General features: G+C 40.2%; 1 protein-coding gene across 1 annotated transcript; it reads right to left on the reverse strand.

Moving 5' to 3' along the window:
• Positions 1 to 684: 684 nt before the first annotated feature.
• On the reverse strand, positions 685 to 13,691 carry exoc3l2a (exocyst complex component 3-like 2a). Its single transcript, XM_031738535.2, has 13 exons — positions 13,551 to 13,691; positions 10,582 to 11,153; positions 8,506 to 8,729; positions 7,325 to 8,072; positions 7,123 to 7,237; positions 6,928 to 7,038; positions 6,748 to 6,848; positions 6,518 to 6,628; positions 6,288 to 6,423; positions 5,231 to 5,353; positions 4,972 to 5,127; positions 3,535 to 3,656; positions 685 to 2,075 (listed from the first exon to the last, which is right to left on the reverse strand). Exons 2-13 carry the CDS (start codon positions 11,127 to 11,129, stop codon positions 1,760 to 1,762), a joined length of 2,811 nt encoding a protein of 936 aa, XP_031594395.1. The 5' UTR covers positions 11,130 to 11,153; positions 13,551 to 13,691; the 3' UTR covers positions 685 to 1,759.
• Positions 13,692 to 15,293: the final 1,602 nt, after the last annotated feature.

Raw genomic sequence — 15,293 nt, forward strand, 5'->3', positions numbered from 1 at the left:
AGAAACCATGTGTTTCCCATATTAGCTTCTTTTCACTGGCTCCCTGTTAAATTCATAGTTGAATTTGAAACCTTTCCCCACACACTCAGGCTCTGAAAGGTCACACAACACTGTACTTTCCTAACAGAGCACCTTGTTCTCAGACTGGTGGCTTACGTGCGGTTTCCAGATTTGATAAAAGTTTAGTCAGAAGCTGAGCATTATTAGGCCGTCTGTGGGACCGGCTCCCAGTTTGGATTCAGAAAATTCATCCTCACTACTTTTGAAACTTTTGTTTTTGATCAAACCTATAGTTGGTGCTGGATCAGGTGATTCTGAACCACACCTTAGTGACACTGCAATAGGCTTAGGCTGCCGTGGAGTTTCCCATGATGCAGTGAGCGTTCCTTCTTCACTATTTTTTGCACTCTCTGTATGTTTATACAGCACTGCTGCATTTAATAAATAGTAATTACTAAACACTGTCTCTCCTGCTCCAACCCTGTCTAGTTGTGACAAAGGTTTCTTCCTGTTAAATTTGGGGTTTTCCTTCTCGTTTTCGCCAAGAGGTTGGGGTAGGGGTTTGTGTGATTGCTATAAAAATAAAACTGAACTCAACTGAAGCACGTTAGTACGTAGAACACGTTCCATTTTTTACCTGAAATGCAAAACAGAATTTGAACCCACAATGACAGAGCTGCTGAATCACTTTACTCGACCCAGTCAATGGGCTTTTATTATGTTTCCAGCAATAGATCCATTTCATTCACAGTGACACAACAGATTTCCATAAAATTAATATGCAGTACTAAGAAAACATTGTAAAAGTAAAATGTAAATGGAGGATGTTTTGAAGAAAATAAAGCAATTTTGCATTTTTCTTTATTAGTTTAATTCAAAGTGCAGTGATGAAAAAACACGAATGCCAATAAAACTGCACCACTTTTGTTTGATCAAAGGATCTTGGAGACCTTGCCACAGTTATTTTATGACTTCTTTCATGTTATTCCCAACTCAAAGAGTAATGAATGTTTGGCCCAAATCTGGCCCACCTCATCGGATTTGGTGCAAATCTGACTTCTGCAGCTCAGCCACAGGTCCACTTTATCTTATTGCCACATTTGTGCCACAGATAACACTCACAACATTTGCCAGTGTTATATTGGTAAGTGTCAGAATGATCCCAGATAAGGTCCAAATGTTCAGGACCCTTTGTTCTTCTTATCACTAAAGCCAGCGTGATATTGGCCTAATTGTATGCAGCAGGATGACTTTTTAACAGATCAGGTATCTGGATAAGAAACAAACAGCTAAACAACAGCAAGTGTCTTTGACTTTTGATGCACAGTACTGTACATCCATATGCTCTTTATACCAGAGAAAGGGTATATATCATCGGGTAAATATATGCTGAAAAGCAGACATTGTAAATCATATTGAAGTTTTTTGCTCAATGATAATGGAGAAATAAAAGCTGAAAAACAAAGGAACATGATGTTACATTCAGAGGATATATTCTTTTTTGTTTACTTCTGTAGAGGTGTAAATAAACAGCAAAGTACTGTAAATCATGGTGAGTTATTAAAATACACAGTTTGTTTCACCGTTAAAGCAACAGCGAACACGAGGAAATGGAGAATTGTCACTGAGGATGTACAGTATGTGCAGTACCTGAGGTTTTTTTAAGTGGCTGGTGACAAAATCAGTTTTGGTCAAGGTGCATGTACATCTCATCTTCGCAGAATGCCTGTGACTACTCTCCTAACACAAACACCAGCAGCTAGTCTTCTCTGTGAAGTTTATTTGCTTCTTCCTTATTCTCCGCAGGCTGAGGTGTAGCGTTCCTGATGCTTACTCTGCCTCTCCGTCTTGGCCGGTGCTCTGAGAACCAGTTGGAGACGGTCATGGCGAGGCGGAGGAAACCCAGGCTGATGCAGTGCACCTCTGAGGTGATGGGAATATCGGAAAAGAGGGCGTGGTCCCGGCACATGAGGGCGCTGCTGCATTCAAAATCTTTGACGACATTGAGGATCTCCTGTCGCTCTGCCTGCCGCATCATCCCTCGGACATTCAGCAGGGTGGAGACATGCTTCTTCCTGCAAAGAGGAAGGATACAGGGAGGATGGAGGATAAATGGGTATTAATCGGAAATTAGATCCGTGTGGTGTTGTCAAGAAGTGCCATGACGCTCAATAACGGTCATTTTCTCTGAGTCACTGTGTTCACTTCTGGGAAGGACAGAAAATTCAGTGGCCGACTAAAATTTTGCATGGTGATGATTTTAAATCATATCGAGTCTACTTAAATTTACAAGCTTTATTTAAACTTAAACTTAACTTTAACACTGAATAAGCTAAAAACAAGAATCACTTGTGTATGTAAACTTTTAAAAATTACACTTTATGTTTTTTCTTAATACAGTGCTTTACAAATTTATTTGACCACCTGTCATATAAACAAGAAAATACAAGTTTTTAGAAATCTGCCAAAAACTGAAAATGACTGTATACACTGAATTCACATTTTTATACCCAACTATGAGACAGACTTCTCTGAGAAGTGCAATTTGGCAGCTTAATCAAAAAATAATAATGATCTGCTTCACTATTTTCCTCATGTTTTGAAAAAAAACTGCATATTTAAAAATTAATGGATACTAACAGTAATTATATTTTAGCATTAAAAATATCATTTTTAATGCTCTTGTTTAAACTAGTGGATTAACCATCACAGAATAAAAAAAAACAATTTAAAGAAAATGATTTTGATAACTACCAGCAGCTGTGGCATAAACCTTACATTGGGTGGTGATCTAATAAAATTGTTAAGCACTGTATTGTATTTATCATTTGCATTTTTTCATACTTTTTATCCACTAAGTGTAGACACAGCCGTAAATGCGTGATGTGACTCTTAAGGTAGATGAATAAAAGACTCAGAAAACTCCAGGAAATCCTGAATTTGATTTCCTGAAAGACTTGCGGGTCTGTCATAAGGTACAAACAAATGCAGCAAGTTAATGTGTCTCTAGGTCTGAACTGCTACTTTTTCTCTTCTCTTCCACACCTTTCTCGCTCTGATTCAAAGAGTGGCACCAGTCTGTCTCCTGCAGGATGGCAGGAACAGGAAGTATTCGGCAGCAGCTTCCTGTCTGTTCCTCGGAGGGTTATGCGTCACATGCATTAGGTCGAAAACCGTCACTAATGTGAGTCTTAATCTGTGCGCAAACAGGCTGGAACTCCCCCCCAGAGGCTTGTCTGCTTCATCCATTCTCAAAACAGACCCGCGCCGCTCCAAAAATAGCAAAGTTAATGTAGATATGTTTCCGCGCACCTTTTCCTTGTTTTGATCCATTGCAACAAAAAAACATATGCAGGCTTACATTTTTCTTGTTTTAGCGCAGTGCCAAAAACAACACAGCAAATGTGTAGCAGTAAGCATAAAAGAATATAGGACCTTTGGGAGGGACCAGTGTAGAGAGCATCTGTTTTATAGATGTTTCCTGGTTGTAACATTTCAAGACTGTTCATTTGTGAGGGGGAAAAAAATCCTTACCGTATATCTGGAAATTCTTTCACCAGGACAGCCACCTCCATTTGGATGGAGGGCGTGTCCTCCAGGAGAATGATGTCAGCAAGGTGACAGATGATGCTGTCCAACCAGGAGGAGCTCGATTCCTGAGGCAGAGAGGAGGCAACAATTCATTCACAGGAAACTCAGGACTACAAGATAAATCAAGTACTTTGAACGTCAGTAAGACTACAAAAGTAGCGTATAAATGCAAGCACGCTACATAAATAAATACAAATCTGTCAAGTTGTCCAGCTGTGTTTTTGTTTGAACTTGTGATTTGGTTTGGGCACTTAGTTCTGGTGATTACGCCTAAAATACCTCAAATACAGTGGACGAAATTTTAAAACACATATAAAAGGCTAAAGGCTGGCATCCTTGCAAATCTAATGGCAATGTATTGTTAGATATGAGAGTCATAAACTCATAAAAGATTCTGCAGACAAGGCACATGCACTAAAGCGAAAGATGAGACACTGGATTGGTAGAATGAGAAGAGCACAAATGGACTGCAAGAAAACGCGAGTTCCACTTATTTATTCTCATTGCCCATCCAAATGACCTCTTCTTAAGTCTTAATGTGTTTTTCAGGCAAGATGTGACAAGCAGTTTAGTGAACAATGAAACCCAGAGAGGAAGCACAGGTTAATGCCTCTGGAGGCCAAACACTTAGGAATTTGATTAGTGAATACCAGACCTCAACCTCTGCTTTCCCAGTTCTTGTTTTTTTCTCAGGAACACTGAGGAAAAGAGAGGTTGCTTGCCACTCACTAAAAATAACAACGTCTTTTTTTGGTGGTCGTTAAAAACTCATCCTCCCCCAATGCTCCCAAGTTCCCAGTTTCCACAGAAACTTCATCCCGCTCCTCAGCGAAAAAGGCCATCAAGGCCATTCCAGAGCCACATCAAAGTGGGCCAGCTGACAGGAACAGGAAGTTTCCTCCGAACACAGCAGCTTCCTGTTGTCAGCTGAGGTGACGGACACTTGTTTGAACTTGGAGATAGAAAGGGGGCAAATGCCATGCCGTCAGGCCTCGTTGTTTGACTCCCTCTTCCCCACTTTGGCAAGTGCTAACGTAAGCCCGGTTCATCCATCTCCATCTCACTGACGGCAGCCATTTTTCAGAGCTCAGTCCTGTATCAACACTGTCTGTGTTATTCCTGACCTAGGAAATTCCAGGGTCAGGCTCCAGTCACAGCCGGCACACTCTTTCCCCCTCCCCGTTCCAAGTTTTTGAGAATCAGCACTTTGGATCTGTTTGTGCTCCCCGGAAACATAAACACTACTTGTGTCTTGGACTCGGTGAATTTCCTTCTCCATATTCGGAGACCATTAGCACTCTAAAATATATTTTTCTTTTCCACACTAACACAGTCTAATTAAAAAAAAAAAAATGTTTTGTGTCTGCAGACCAGACTTACCAGATCCTTAAAGAGTCCTTTGAGCTGCTTGGCCTCATCTTGCAGGCGGAAAGCCATCCTCTTCCTCATCTTGGAGGATGTGCACATGAGGCGTCCCCTCATAATGGCTCTGACATACTCCACTAGGACCCGCCGGTGCACCTCACCCACCAGTGTCTGTCAGTCATAACAGCAATTGCAGATTAGCTATAGTTTTATATAGTTTGATACCTTTATACATTGAAAATATTATCGACTGCCAGTTCAACCGTGTATTGACCTGATAGGGTGGAGAGTCCATCCTTCTAAATTTCTTGAAGTGTTGTTTAATACTGGCTTCAATAGACTCGAAGGCTTCTGTGTTGTTCAACCACTTTCTCTTCATCAGTTTGTCAAAGAAGGGCTAGAAAGGCAACAGACAAAGTACAGATTAAGAACAGATTAACACGGTTTAGTGTGGATGGTTTTATTACTTGAAATGTCAGATATAAGAATGAGGTAAAGACTCTACTTTATACTCATTGTTTATTATTATTATTATTATTATTATTATTATTATTATTATTATTATTATATTATTATTATTATATTATTATTATTATTATTATTATCATGTTGGACAGTTGTATTTATTAGCTGTTTTTGTCTAAACAGCTAACAAAAAAGCTAATGAAACAGCTAAACAGCTGTGTGTACACAAAACACTTCTGCCCGAGATACTGACTTTTCATGTGTTACATGTAAGTTCTCCATATAATTCGGTGTATTATCAAAATAATAAAAGACACAAGTATGTGACCTGCAACTTAGCAACAAAAAAATACCGTATTGTTTTGGCTTACCTGCCATGAATACAAATCTGCCAGAAACTTGTTCAGAACTAAAAATAAGTAAACTCACTGAAATGAATTTGTGCTTTTTACCAAAAGCATAACCTTCAACCACTAAAACTATTTTTCTGTTCAGGAATGCAAGTAAATAACTGTAATTTTGTATCTTCACCTGATAAATAATAATGTGCTTTAAGGTTTTTCCATTTTTGTACAGTAAATTGAAAAATTCTTTGATAAGAAAAATAAGTATATTTTAGCATTAAAATATAATTTTATTGAAGAGCTTGTGCATACTGGTGGAGTAACCATTGCAGTAATATACACAATGATTTTGCCAATTACCATTACAGTACTGTTAATTTAGGGTAGCTGTGGCACAAACCTTACACTGGGTGATGCTCTCATAAATTTGTTAAGCACAGCACATCTGGGTCGTGATCGTAATTATGTTTTCAGAAAACTATCTTTAATGGCTCAGATGAATCTTGCCACTGTCCTACTCACTCTGATGTGGTCAAATAGCCTGTCAGTCAGCACCCTCACTGACTGGTTGATGATCCTGTCCAATGAGGAGTTGGCTTTCTGTGCAGATTCCTCACTGCCCTGTGGGTCACACTGCCTGCAGCGGTCCACAAAGGATCTACACATTACACAAGAAAAATGACATTTCAGTTTAGTTTCTGTAGCTCTTTTAGAAAATGTTCAGATATGTAGTTTCACTGATCTTTGCCAACCTGAGAGGAGGGCAGCAGTTAACCAGAGCTATGGTCCTTGAAACATATCCATCTCCTCGGTCTCCAAATTCTGCCTGACTGTCATGAAACATCTCCACCTTCCTCTGGAAACTGAATGCATAGAGGTTTTATGAGAACACTTTGAATCCTAATACTCTCTCTCTCTTTCTCAGTAGATAGATATATAGATATGATTTAACAGCTATAACCTTAAACTACTGTCCACACACCTGTAAATGAAGTCAGCCAATCCAACGAGACTGCAGCGAGCCACTCTTGCTCCTAGAAACTGGTTCACAGATGTAGATCTGTCCAAATCCACCTTTACCCTCTGAAATTTTAAAAGACATGAGTGATAAGACAGAGGTTTCAATCAAGAAAAATGTTACTGAAATAGTACGACTTTGTACCTGGATTACTGAGCATGCTAGGTGAGACTGATACTCCTCTATGTGCAGAGTCTGGGCCCATCGCCTCTCCTCTTCATCCAGCACATGGATCAGCTCTGTTGTCACCTTATCCTGAAAATTGAAAAAGCAGGAAATGTAAATGCATCTCTTATCCACATTTTCCCAGCAATAGACATTAAAACACTCTTTTCTCACCCTGACTACACTAATGCAGTCTTGTTCCAGCCTATCCACTGTCTCTTGAGGCAGAATACCATCCAGTGTGCTGTAGTTGATGGGTGTGGCGGTGCCGATAGTTCCTAGGACATCCCTGGTGGAAAAGAATTAATGGAAAAATGTAACTAGTAATAAAAGCTTGTTGTGTGTGTCGTTATTGGAGCAGGCAATCATTACCAACCTGTTATAGATGTTGTAGAACCAGTCAAGTAGTGAGTATACGTCTGTGATCTGCAGTGGGCCACTGGTAATAGTGCGAAGACGTGTGGCCACAGCTCGATGGTAACTTTCCACATACACCTGGAAGGCTGCAAACTCCTCTGGGTAAATGGATATAGCGTTCCTTCTCGCTGCATCCAGATCATCCACCATTCGACACTTCAGGCGCTCCAGGTATGAGGCCAACTGGCCTGCTTGGGTGTCTACCTGATGTGGCAGGCTCCAGTCTGCAGCCTCCGCTACAGCCTGCCTCCACTTCATCTTCAGTCGCCGGGGACGCTGGCTGGGCTGGATGCGGGGGACCTCTCGCTCTGGCTTAGTCTCCTCCCTCAGAGCCCAGGCAGCATCAGCATGCTCCTCCTGTTGGATTACCAGCACCACCAGACCAAGGTTGGGGCCAGCACTAGGCTGGCGGAGTGACTCCCGCACCACATCCCACATCTCCTTCTGAAGCGCTTCATACAGGAGCTCCACATCCTTAGCTTTTCTCCGGCTTGAGTCCAAAGTCGCATTAGAACTGAGGGACTCATCTAAGGAAGAGGACAAAGGCAACATGCTGGGTGGGGTACTGGGACACAGGGTCGGAGTGAGGGTAGGAGGAGTTGTGTTTGGCAGGAGAGACAGGAGCTCACACTCTCGCTCCAGTTCCTGAATGTGTGTGTCAGCCAGGAGAAGGTCCCTGTGATTGACCAGCTGTAAGATCTCCAGAACTGTGGGAAACCAGAAGAGAAACATACGTTTAGAGGTAATAGGTTTAGTGACAAATAAGTTAATGCACTTATTTAATTCAGCAGCTGTGCATGTACCTAGCTGACAAACTCGCCTGTTTGTTGCAGGTTTGCCTGCACATTCCTCTGTTCCTGATAAAATTCCCTGCTGGAGCCTCCAAACAGTAGCTGGACTGAATTATCTAGAGGAAGCTGGGGAACATTTCTGACCCTACTTCCTCTCCTTTTCAGCCTGCTGGTATTTGAACGCAGTGGTTCTCAAGTGGAAAGTTTTAACCTCATCAGAGAGTTGTCTAGGTTTCAACAACTGCTGTTGAAGTTTGACCTGAAATAGTATCTAATGTAATGTAGATTCATTGCTAAAGTCTCCAGGGTCACTTGGAAAGTAATTTTTTTCCGACCTCTTAATTATTACCTGAAAGGGGCTCTCTGGTTTTAACTACTGGATCCTCTGCCTCCTCCTCCATTTCCTCCTCTGTCTCTTGGGATGCCTTGTCTGACATGGATTCCCTCTTTAGCTTGCCCAGACTGACCATCCTGAGGAAGGATGATCGCCTGGAAGTCTCTACCTCGTTGCCTACGCTCAGGTCTCCACAGGGCAGGCTTTCTCTGCGCTCCTCCTTCCGTCGACCTGTGAAGCTGCAGAGCATCCACAGAAACGACAAAGAGCATAAATCATGGCCCTAAATGATGCAAGAACTTTTAATGAGGGCATGAGGTTTGTATTGTCCTGTACGGAATTCCTAGGAAAACCTATGCTTTGAGTGCCACACATTCACACAGTGTTGCTGCCGTCTGTGGCTACTTCGGCTAAAAATAGTCCCATTGAGTGAGGACAGCAAGTACACAACATGCCACTGAAAAACAAAAGAGGTTCCTTAGATCAACAAGTTACCACAGCAAATTACACAACCGCTTAGGAAATAAGGACACTATATGTTATTCTGTCTGACCAGTAAACAGGACTTTTATTCTCAGTCGCTGAAAAACTATTTTTTAACCTTGTGTCATTAATGCAATCAAAAGTATCTTATGAGTCCAATGATTCATACAATTTCTTCACATATGTGACATACAGTTGTCATCAGAAGTTTACATGGTCGTGAATATCACAGTAATTTGGGGGCTTGATTTCTTTGAAATGTTCTTTTTCCAGTCCTACATCTTTAATGACTTAAAAATTAAAGAAAAATTGTTTGAACAATTTTTCTTTAGTTTTGGATTTTCTCTAATCCACAAAGGGTCAAAGGTATATACAGGCTTAAATAAATACTAATATTTGTTGCTTTGATAGTTGCAGCTGAACTTCTGATCACCAACAAGCTCCTGGCATAATTCTTGCTGGATGTTTGACCAGTACTCTTGGCAGAATTAGTAAAAATTTTGTTTAAATTGGTTGGTTTCCTGGCACAGATTGTCCAGAATTTTTCAACAGGGTTGGGATTTGGGAAGGCCATGCCAGAAGCTTAATGTTAGCCTATTCCAGAACCATTTTTGATGTGCGTTTGGCATTATTGTCCCATTGGAACACCCAGCTGTGTCAAGGTTTAAAGCATCTGGCTGTTAATTTGGTAAATGGTAAATACACTGGTTCTTATTTAGTGGTTTTCTACTCTACTCGAGCACTCAAAGCAAACAGTAGCTTACCAATGCTGAACGCTGAACACTGGCACAGGTTTGAAAGCCTCTTCCAAACGTATCTCTTTTCACTGTGACTCAGTCTTTGTCTTGTCTGACAATAAAACTTTTCCCACAAGGCATTTGGCTCGTCCATATAGGAAGCTACAAATTTCTACAAATTCCAGTTAACCCTGAGATGTAAAACTTGCTTCACTGTGGACAGTTATGCCAGCAGTTTTGAATTCATAACAGTCTTGAGCCATGGTGGTTCATGGGTTATGGTTAGGGGTGTTTCTCAATATTCTAACCAATTTTTATTTTAAGAACTTGTGCTTGGGCACATCTCTTTCAAATGATGACCTCAGAATCTGCAGTTTTCTAGAAATGACTAAGAGACCTTCCCAGCTTAAATTTCCGTAAATTTAGAGTTTTCGTTAATCATCTTTTCCCACAGACTTCTCTGGATTTCCCCATTGTTATGAGTATTAGTTAATCCCATGTGTGCTGTGAGCTGTGAAACACATCCTTTTGTGCTGACAAAGATAAACTACCAGTTATAGTCAATGATGATCACTAATGAGAAGTTAATAGGCTTTGGCAAGTTAAAAGACATTCAGTGGACCTTCAGTGTCACCTATTATGAATATATTTTAGCCTATATGTATACATTTGGCCCTGTGTGGATTTGACGTCAATCCAATATAAATTCAAATTTGTACACCCAAAGTACAAAAGCATGCTGCACAATGATTACACCTGGGAAAAAGAACATTTAGGTCTATGATGAGTGAATGTAAACTCCTGACCACAACTGTACCACAGGTTAAACTGTTTAAAAACTGCTTTCTTTCTACTCCAAATCTCTCCTCACCGAAGCAGGGTCATTATTCCCTCTGAGCTCCTGCGTAGTCCTTTTCTTTTCTCTTTCTCTGCTGGTAGTGTATTTGAGTCTCCAGGGCTGTAGTGTGGGGTGTTGTTACCCCACACACTCCGTCCTGATATGCGGAGCCCCTTTCCCAATTTTCCAAGGGTCTTAAGGGGAGACACTCCACAGATCCGCTCAAGGGTGCCCCGCAGTGGCTTCACTTTAGGATTCCCTGCCCCATGTTTCCCAGCATTTACCTCGTTCTCCTCCTCTTCACCATCACAGGAGGACTTCAGCTGGAGGTTACCCCTGACCTCCCCCATAATGAGGCCCGTGTCACCTCTGTTCCTGTCATCATCATCATCCAGGTCCACATCCTCAAAGGGGTTCAGGTTCTTGTTTAGATCCTTCAGTTCATTAAGCTCCTTCAGGTCCTTGAGCTCGTTCAAGTCCCTGATGTCTAAGTCCAGGCGAGGCAGAATCAGTTCACCGTTCACTCTGGGGAACTCGTGGCAGCTCTTGGATCTTCCTGGGAGTTTCTTCAGAATGGGCATGGTTGCATTTAATACGTTAACAAACTGCAAAACAAAGATAATGTGTAAGATCTCGGAAAAATGCTTTTTTAATTTTGATTTTTGTTTGTAATTTTATGGAAATACTTAGGATGGAATAACTGGAATAAAACACAACCTACAGAGATCTGTCAACATTACCCACAGTTAACTAGGACATGAGTGCCAGACAAACCCGGGCTATAACCAACCAAGATAAGAGCAAAATAATATAATTTCATGCCCCAAAGAACTCAGAAACAGTCCTGATCAGAGGTTTCATTTCAAACTACTTCTAAGTGAACTCATTTTAAACTAAAAGTTAAAATAACTTTAAATGACATTTTTTATTTAAGAGTTGGTTTGTGAAGTTTTGTCAGATCTAATATGCGGTGATGAAACTGAGTTTTTGCTGTTCTTCTTGGGCCGATTTACACTTTAGTGACAAAACAGTTTCCAGGGAAACAAACAGTTTCATACGGAGAAACCTGGTAGTCTCACATTAGTATCAAATATACGAGTATGTAACAAATTAAAGGAAAAAAAGTAGAACTTTTGATCCCTAAAGTGATGGGATCTGGTGTCTCTGTGGTGGGCAAGTTATTGACAAAGTTCTGGAGCCACTCGTCGCCTTGTAGGGAATTGTCACTGCACATCAGAGCAAAATGTTCACCTTTATCCTTCTATGAAACATTTCTGTCCTGGTGGGAGTGACAAAAAGCCAACGCGACAACAATAGGGCATTAGAGCTCCCTGAATACTTTCATGTGAAATATATTTGACCTTCATAGTAAGCAGAACACAACACAATGGATAGTGTATATCCAATAGTAGTGCTGTTATTGTGCTCTCTAGTGATGGAATATCCTTTTGAAGAATGCTGTTTCATCCCCCGAACAAGACTTAGAGCAAAGAAGCTAAGGTGCTGTTCGGGTGATATGTAGTTTCTAATATACGCAAGACTGCACACAGCCCTGGGTGGGATATTGGTCAGAAACAGGACAGCTAGTTCTTAAGTGCTTAAGTAACTTAAGTAACTTTACTACTTATTAAGGTATCTAAAGATTGTTTTTCACTTCCAGTTTTTAAAAAAAAAAATCAAGCCATTGTGCTGTTATACGTAGAAAACATAAAATGTCTGCTCTCATGTGTTGCATATTTAATGAGCAAATCAGTTGTTGTTTTTTAACAGAATCTTAAAAAGTAATGAAGGCAAAAAGCACCCCCTGCTGACTCAATGTTCTATTAACACTAGGCCTACAGTAGATGTGACTGATAATAATTTTATTGCTGTTTTCGTCTGACTCTCCCTTTTTTCTGCTTTGGCTGTTTTTCATTATTGTGTTTTTTTTTTTTTTTTGCCTTATGATGTGGTCATAATATTTCATATGATTACTTGTGGTCAGATGTGGTGGTTATGTTTTTGGAACCCAGGAGTATGTTTTTCTTTCATTTGTACTTTTTCATTAATTCAGTATGTAGACTTTGTCCCTCTTCACTTCCACTATAACGAGAGGCTACTGCTTCATGATCAAGAACAAGAAACAGTGTTTAGTTTCATACCGCACGCGCTGCTGTAAAAAATACTTTAGATGCTTTAATAGTAACTAAAGCTTGTACGGTATCATGCCAAGCTCATTTCAGTCAGTTTTTACTCATTATACGGACTTTATTTTTAAATAATGACATTGGACAGAACAAATAGTAGGAGGGGAACAATTTTTTTGCTTTGATGGCAGTGACAGAGAGTTCTCCTTTTGTTTGTTCATCTTTGTTTCTGCCAACAGAAACAGCCAAACTCCAGACAGTGATGACAATTGTTCTTTTGTTAGTAGAAATTCAGAACAATGATTGTAGTTGAGATGGTTACTATCAAGCTTTGGCATTTGAATCCTTTAGTGTCTACATGGAGAAATAATACTGAATGTTCATGATGAAGAAACGAGACAAGAGTGGGAATGGTATTTATGAGCTGTGTCTATTTTAAGAAGATGACCTCAAAGTTCATAAAATCAATGTGACTGGAAAACGCTCAAAAGCTAGACATCAGGATTGTGTTACACTTAGCAACTGGTGGGTTGATCAAATATGAATTGTGTATAAATTTTTTCCTTGATATTCTTTCTTGATTTTTCTAAGCTGTTTATTTGTTTGTTTGTTTGTTTGTTTGAGTAATTAGCCAGGATAGGGAAACACTTCTAAAAAATGAAAAAAGTAAAGGAGGAACATTGAATCAGTTTTGGGGGTTTTCTAAACACAAAAAAATGACTACCCAACATTAAGGTATATACGTTACACACAGAGGTGAGGAAAACAGCCAAACACAATGATTTCCACATAAAAACAATCATTTGAACTTAAATCTCTATCACAACAGAAACAGTCAGTATGAAAGAATAAATGAGTGCAGAGGATCAGACTTACCTGATGACGATGCCTTGCTGTGTTTCAGTCCAGTGTCATCCTGGAGTGTGTTGGCTGAATGAGCTGCCAGGCTGTAGAGTGTCTGTGATGAGTGTGAGAGCGTGTCTGAAAGTCCTCACTGACTCAAGAGAGCAATGTTGCTGCCTGCGGTTTCCTGATTTCCTGCGGTTTACCCTATTGTGGTTGAAGGTGATATGTTTTCCTGAGGAAAGGCCTGTCCCGTCCTTTCTCCCCCCCACAAACACACCACAGACCCCCATCCCACCACCACCCTGTCCTGATCAGCCCTTCTAATTACACTAATTGTATTGGCCTTAAGGTGAAGGAGGACAGCACATCCCCATGTTGTGTTCTACAGTTGTGAATATCTCTACAATCTCTCTGTGTTTGTGAGTGTGGCTTCAGTAGAAAACATAAAATGCAGATTATTCATTGTCAACAGCCATGAGGAAAAAGCCCCATTCTTGCACTCTTACTTGAATGTCTTTGCATTACTGCAAAGCTGTAAGTTCATCATAGCCACGACAGAAGTGTAATGCAGGACAGAACAATTAAAGAATGCAGTGAGTTTGTGGAGTTTGAGCACGTGGACCGCTCAAAGTATTGTGAGTTTAAAAAAAACAAACAACAAAAGCAACATGTCAACAAGATGCTGTAACACATGAAGTGCCTTTATTCACGCTGGCTCCCTCCTGCCACCCAGTGTGCACAGAGGTGTAGCGCAAAGGGTGGTGTTCTGCGTTTAGTCCACTTCAGACACGATGACTGATGGGATTTTCTCATTTTTACTCATGTTTTCTATTATGAATGTCTCTCATCATGACGGGGTGGCTGTGGCTCAGGAGGTAAAATCACTGTCTGTGTGCCAAATATCTCTGTTGCTCTCCATCTGCCAAGGTATGGATCTCAGATAAAAGGCACTTAAATAGAAAAAAGTGGTTGGGTGAATGAGGCAAGTTGCATAACCTGCTTTGAGTGCTCAGTTAGAAAGTGCTGTATAAGAACCAGTCCATTTCCAGTTAAAACTTGAATGTCATACAGTCAGGGATGCTGTCCAGCATTAACTTATTTTCTTTACAAGAGGCTAGGCTGGTAGCTGAAATCAACTACGCTGCAAACGCAGTAGAATTTAATGTAACCTAGGTCAAATATAAATACAAATTTGGCTAAATGCATTCATAAAACTTCAAACCTAAAGAGGTTTTGCTCTAAAACATGTACATTTTAGAGCAAATAAGGTAAAAGTAACAGCTTTGTCAACCACTGAAAAGATACACACAGTGTATCATAAGTGACATAAAAACGATCGTGTTGCCAACGTCAAGTTTCAGATCTGTTTTTTATAATGTGCTATTTCCAAGGATGCACGGCTAAGATGATATGAATATATTATGTTCCAAAAAATCTCATAAAGATATAGTGGTGAATATGTTGAACCTCAATTATCAAGATTCCTTTTGATTTGATTACAAATACAACAGCCTGTTAAAGATGAGCCCAGTCGCTTCCATTCATTAATCATTCACAACTTTCAGATGTCTATAAGTTGTTAACAGCTTCACCAGATTGTAGTTTTAGTGGGTATGTTTAGATTCATAGAATCTGCCTTTATAATAATAAAATGAGTGCAATCAGCTGGAGTCTGTGAAACCATTAAAAGGTGAAAAGGTCAATACAATTTAAATGTATGTTTCCTAAAATGTGTTAAATATACAAACAGAGGCAGCAGGCTCTCAGTTTGAG

The sequence above is a fragment of the Oreochromis aureus genome, linkage group 10, assembly GCF_013358895.1.
Source record: "Oreochromis aureus strain Israel breed Guangdong linkage group 10, ZZ_aureus, whole genome shotgun sequence".
NCBI lineage: Eukaryota > Metazoa > Chordata > Actinopteri > Cichliformes > Cichlidae > Oreochromis > Oreochromis aureus.

Coding starts and splice junctions, on each gene's coding strand:
- exoc3l2a (XM_031738535.2), bottom strand. CDS start 11,129: ATGCCCATTCTGAAGAAACTCCCAGGAAGATCCAAGAGCTGCCACGAG. Junction 8,730..10,581: donor GGAATAATGACCCTGCTTCG/GTGAGGAGAGAT, acceptor GATGCTCTGCAG/CTTCACAGGTCGACGGAAGG. Junction 6,849..6,927: donor TAGCATGCTCAGTAATCCAG/GTACAAAGTCGT, acceptor TTAAAATTTCAG/AGGGTAAAGGTGGATTTGGA.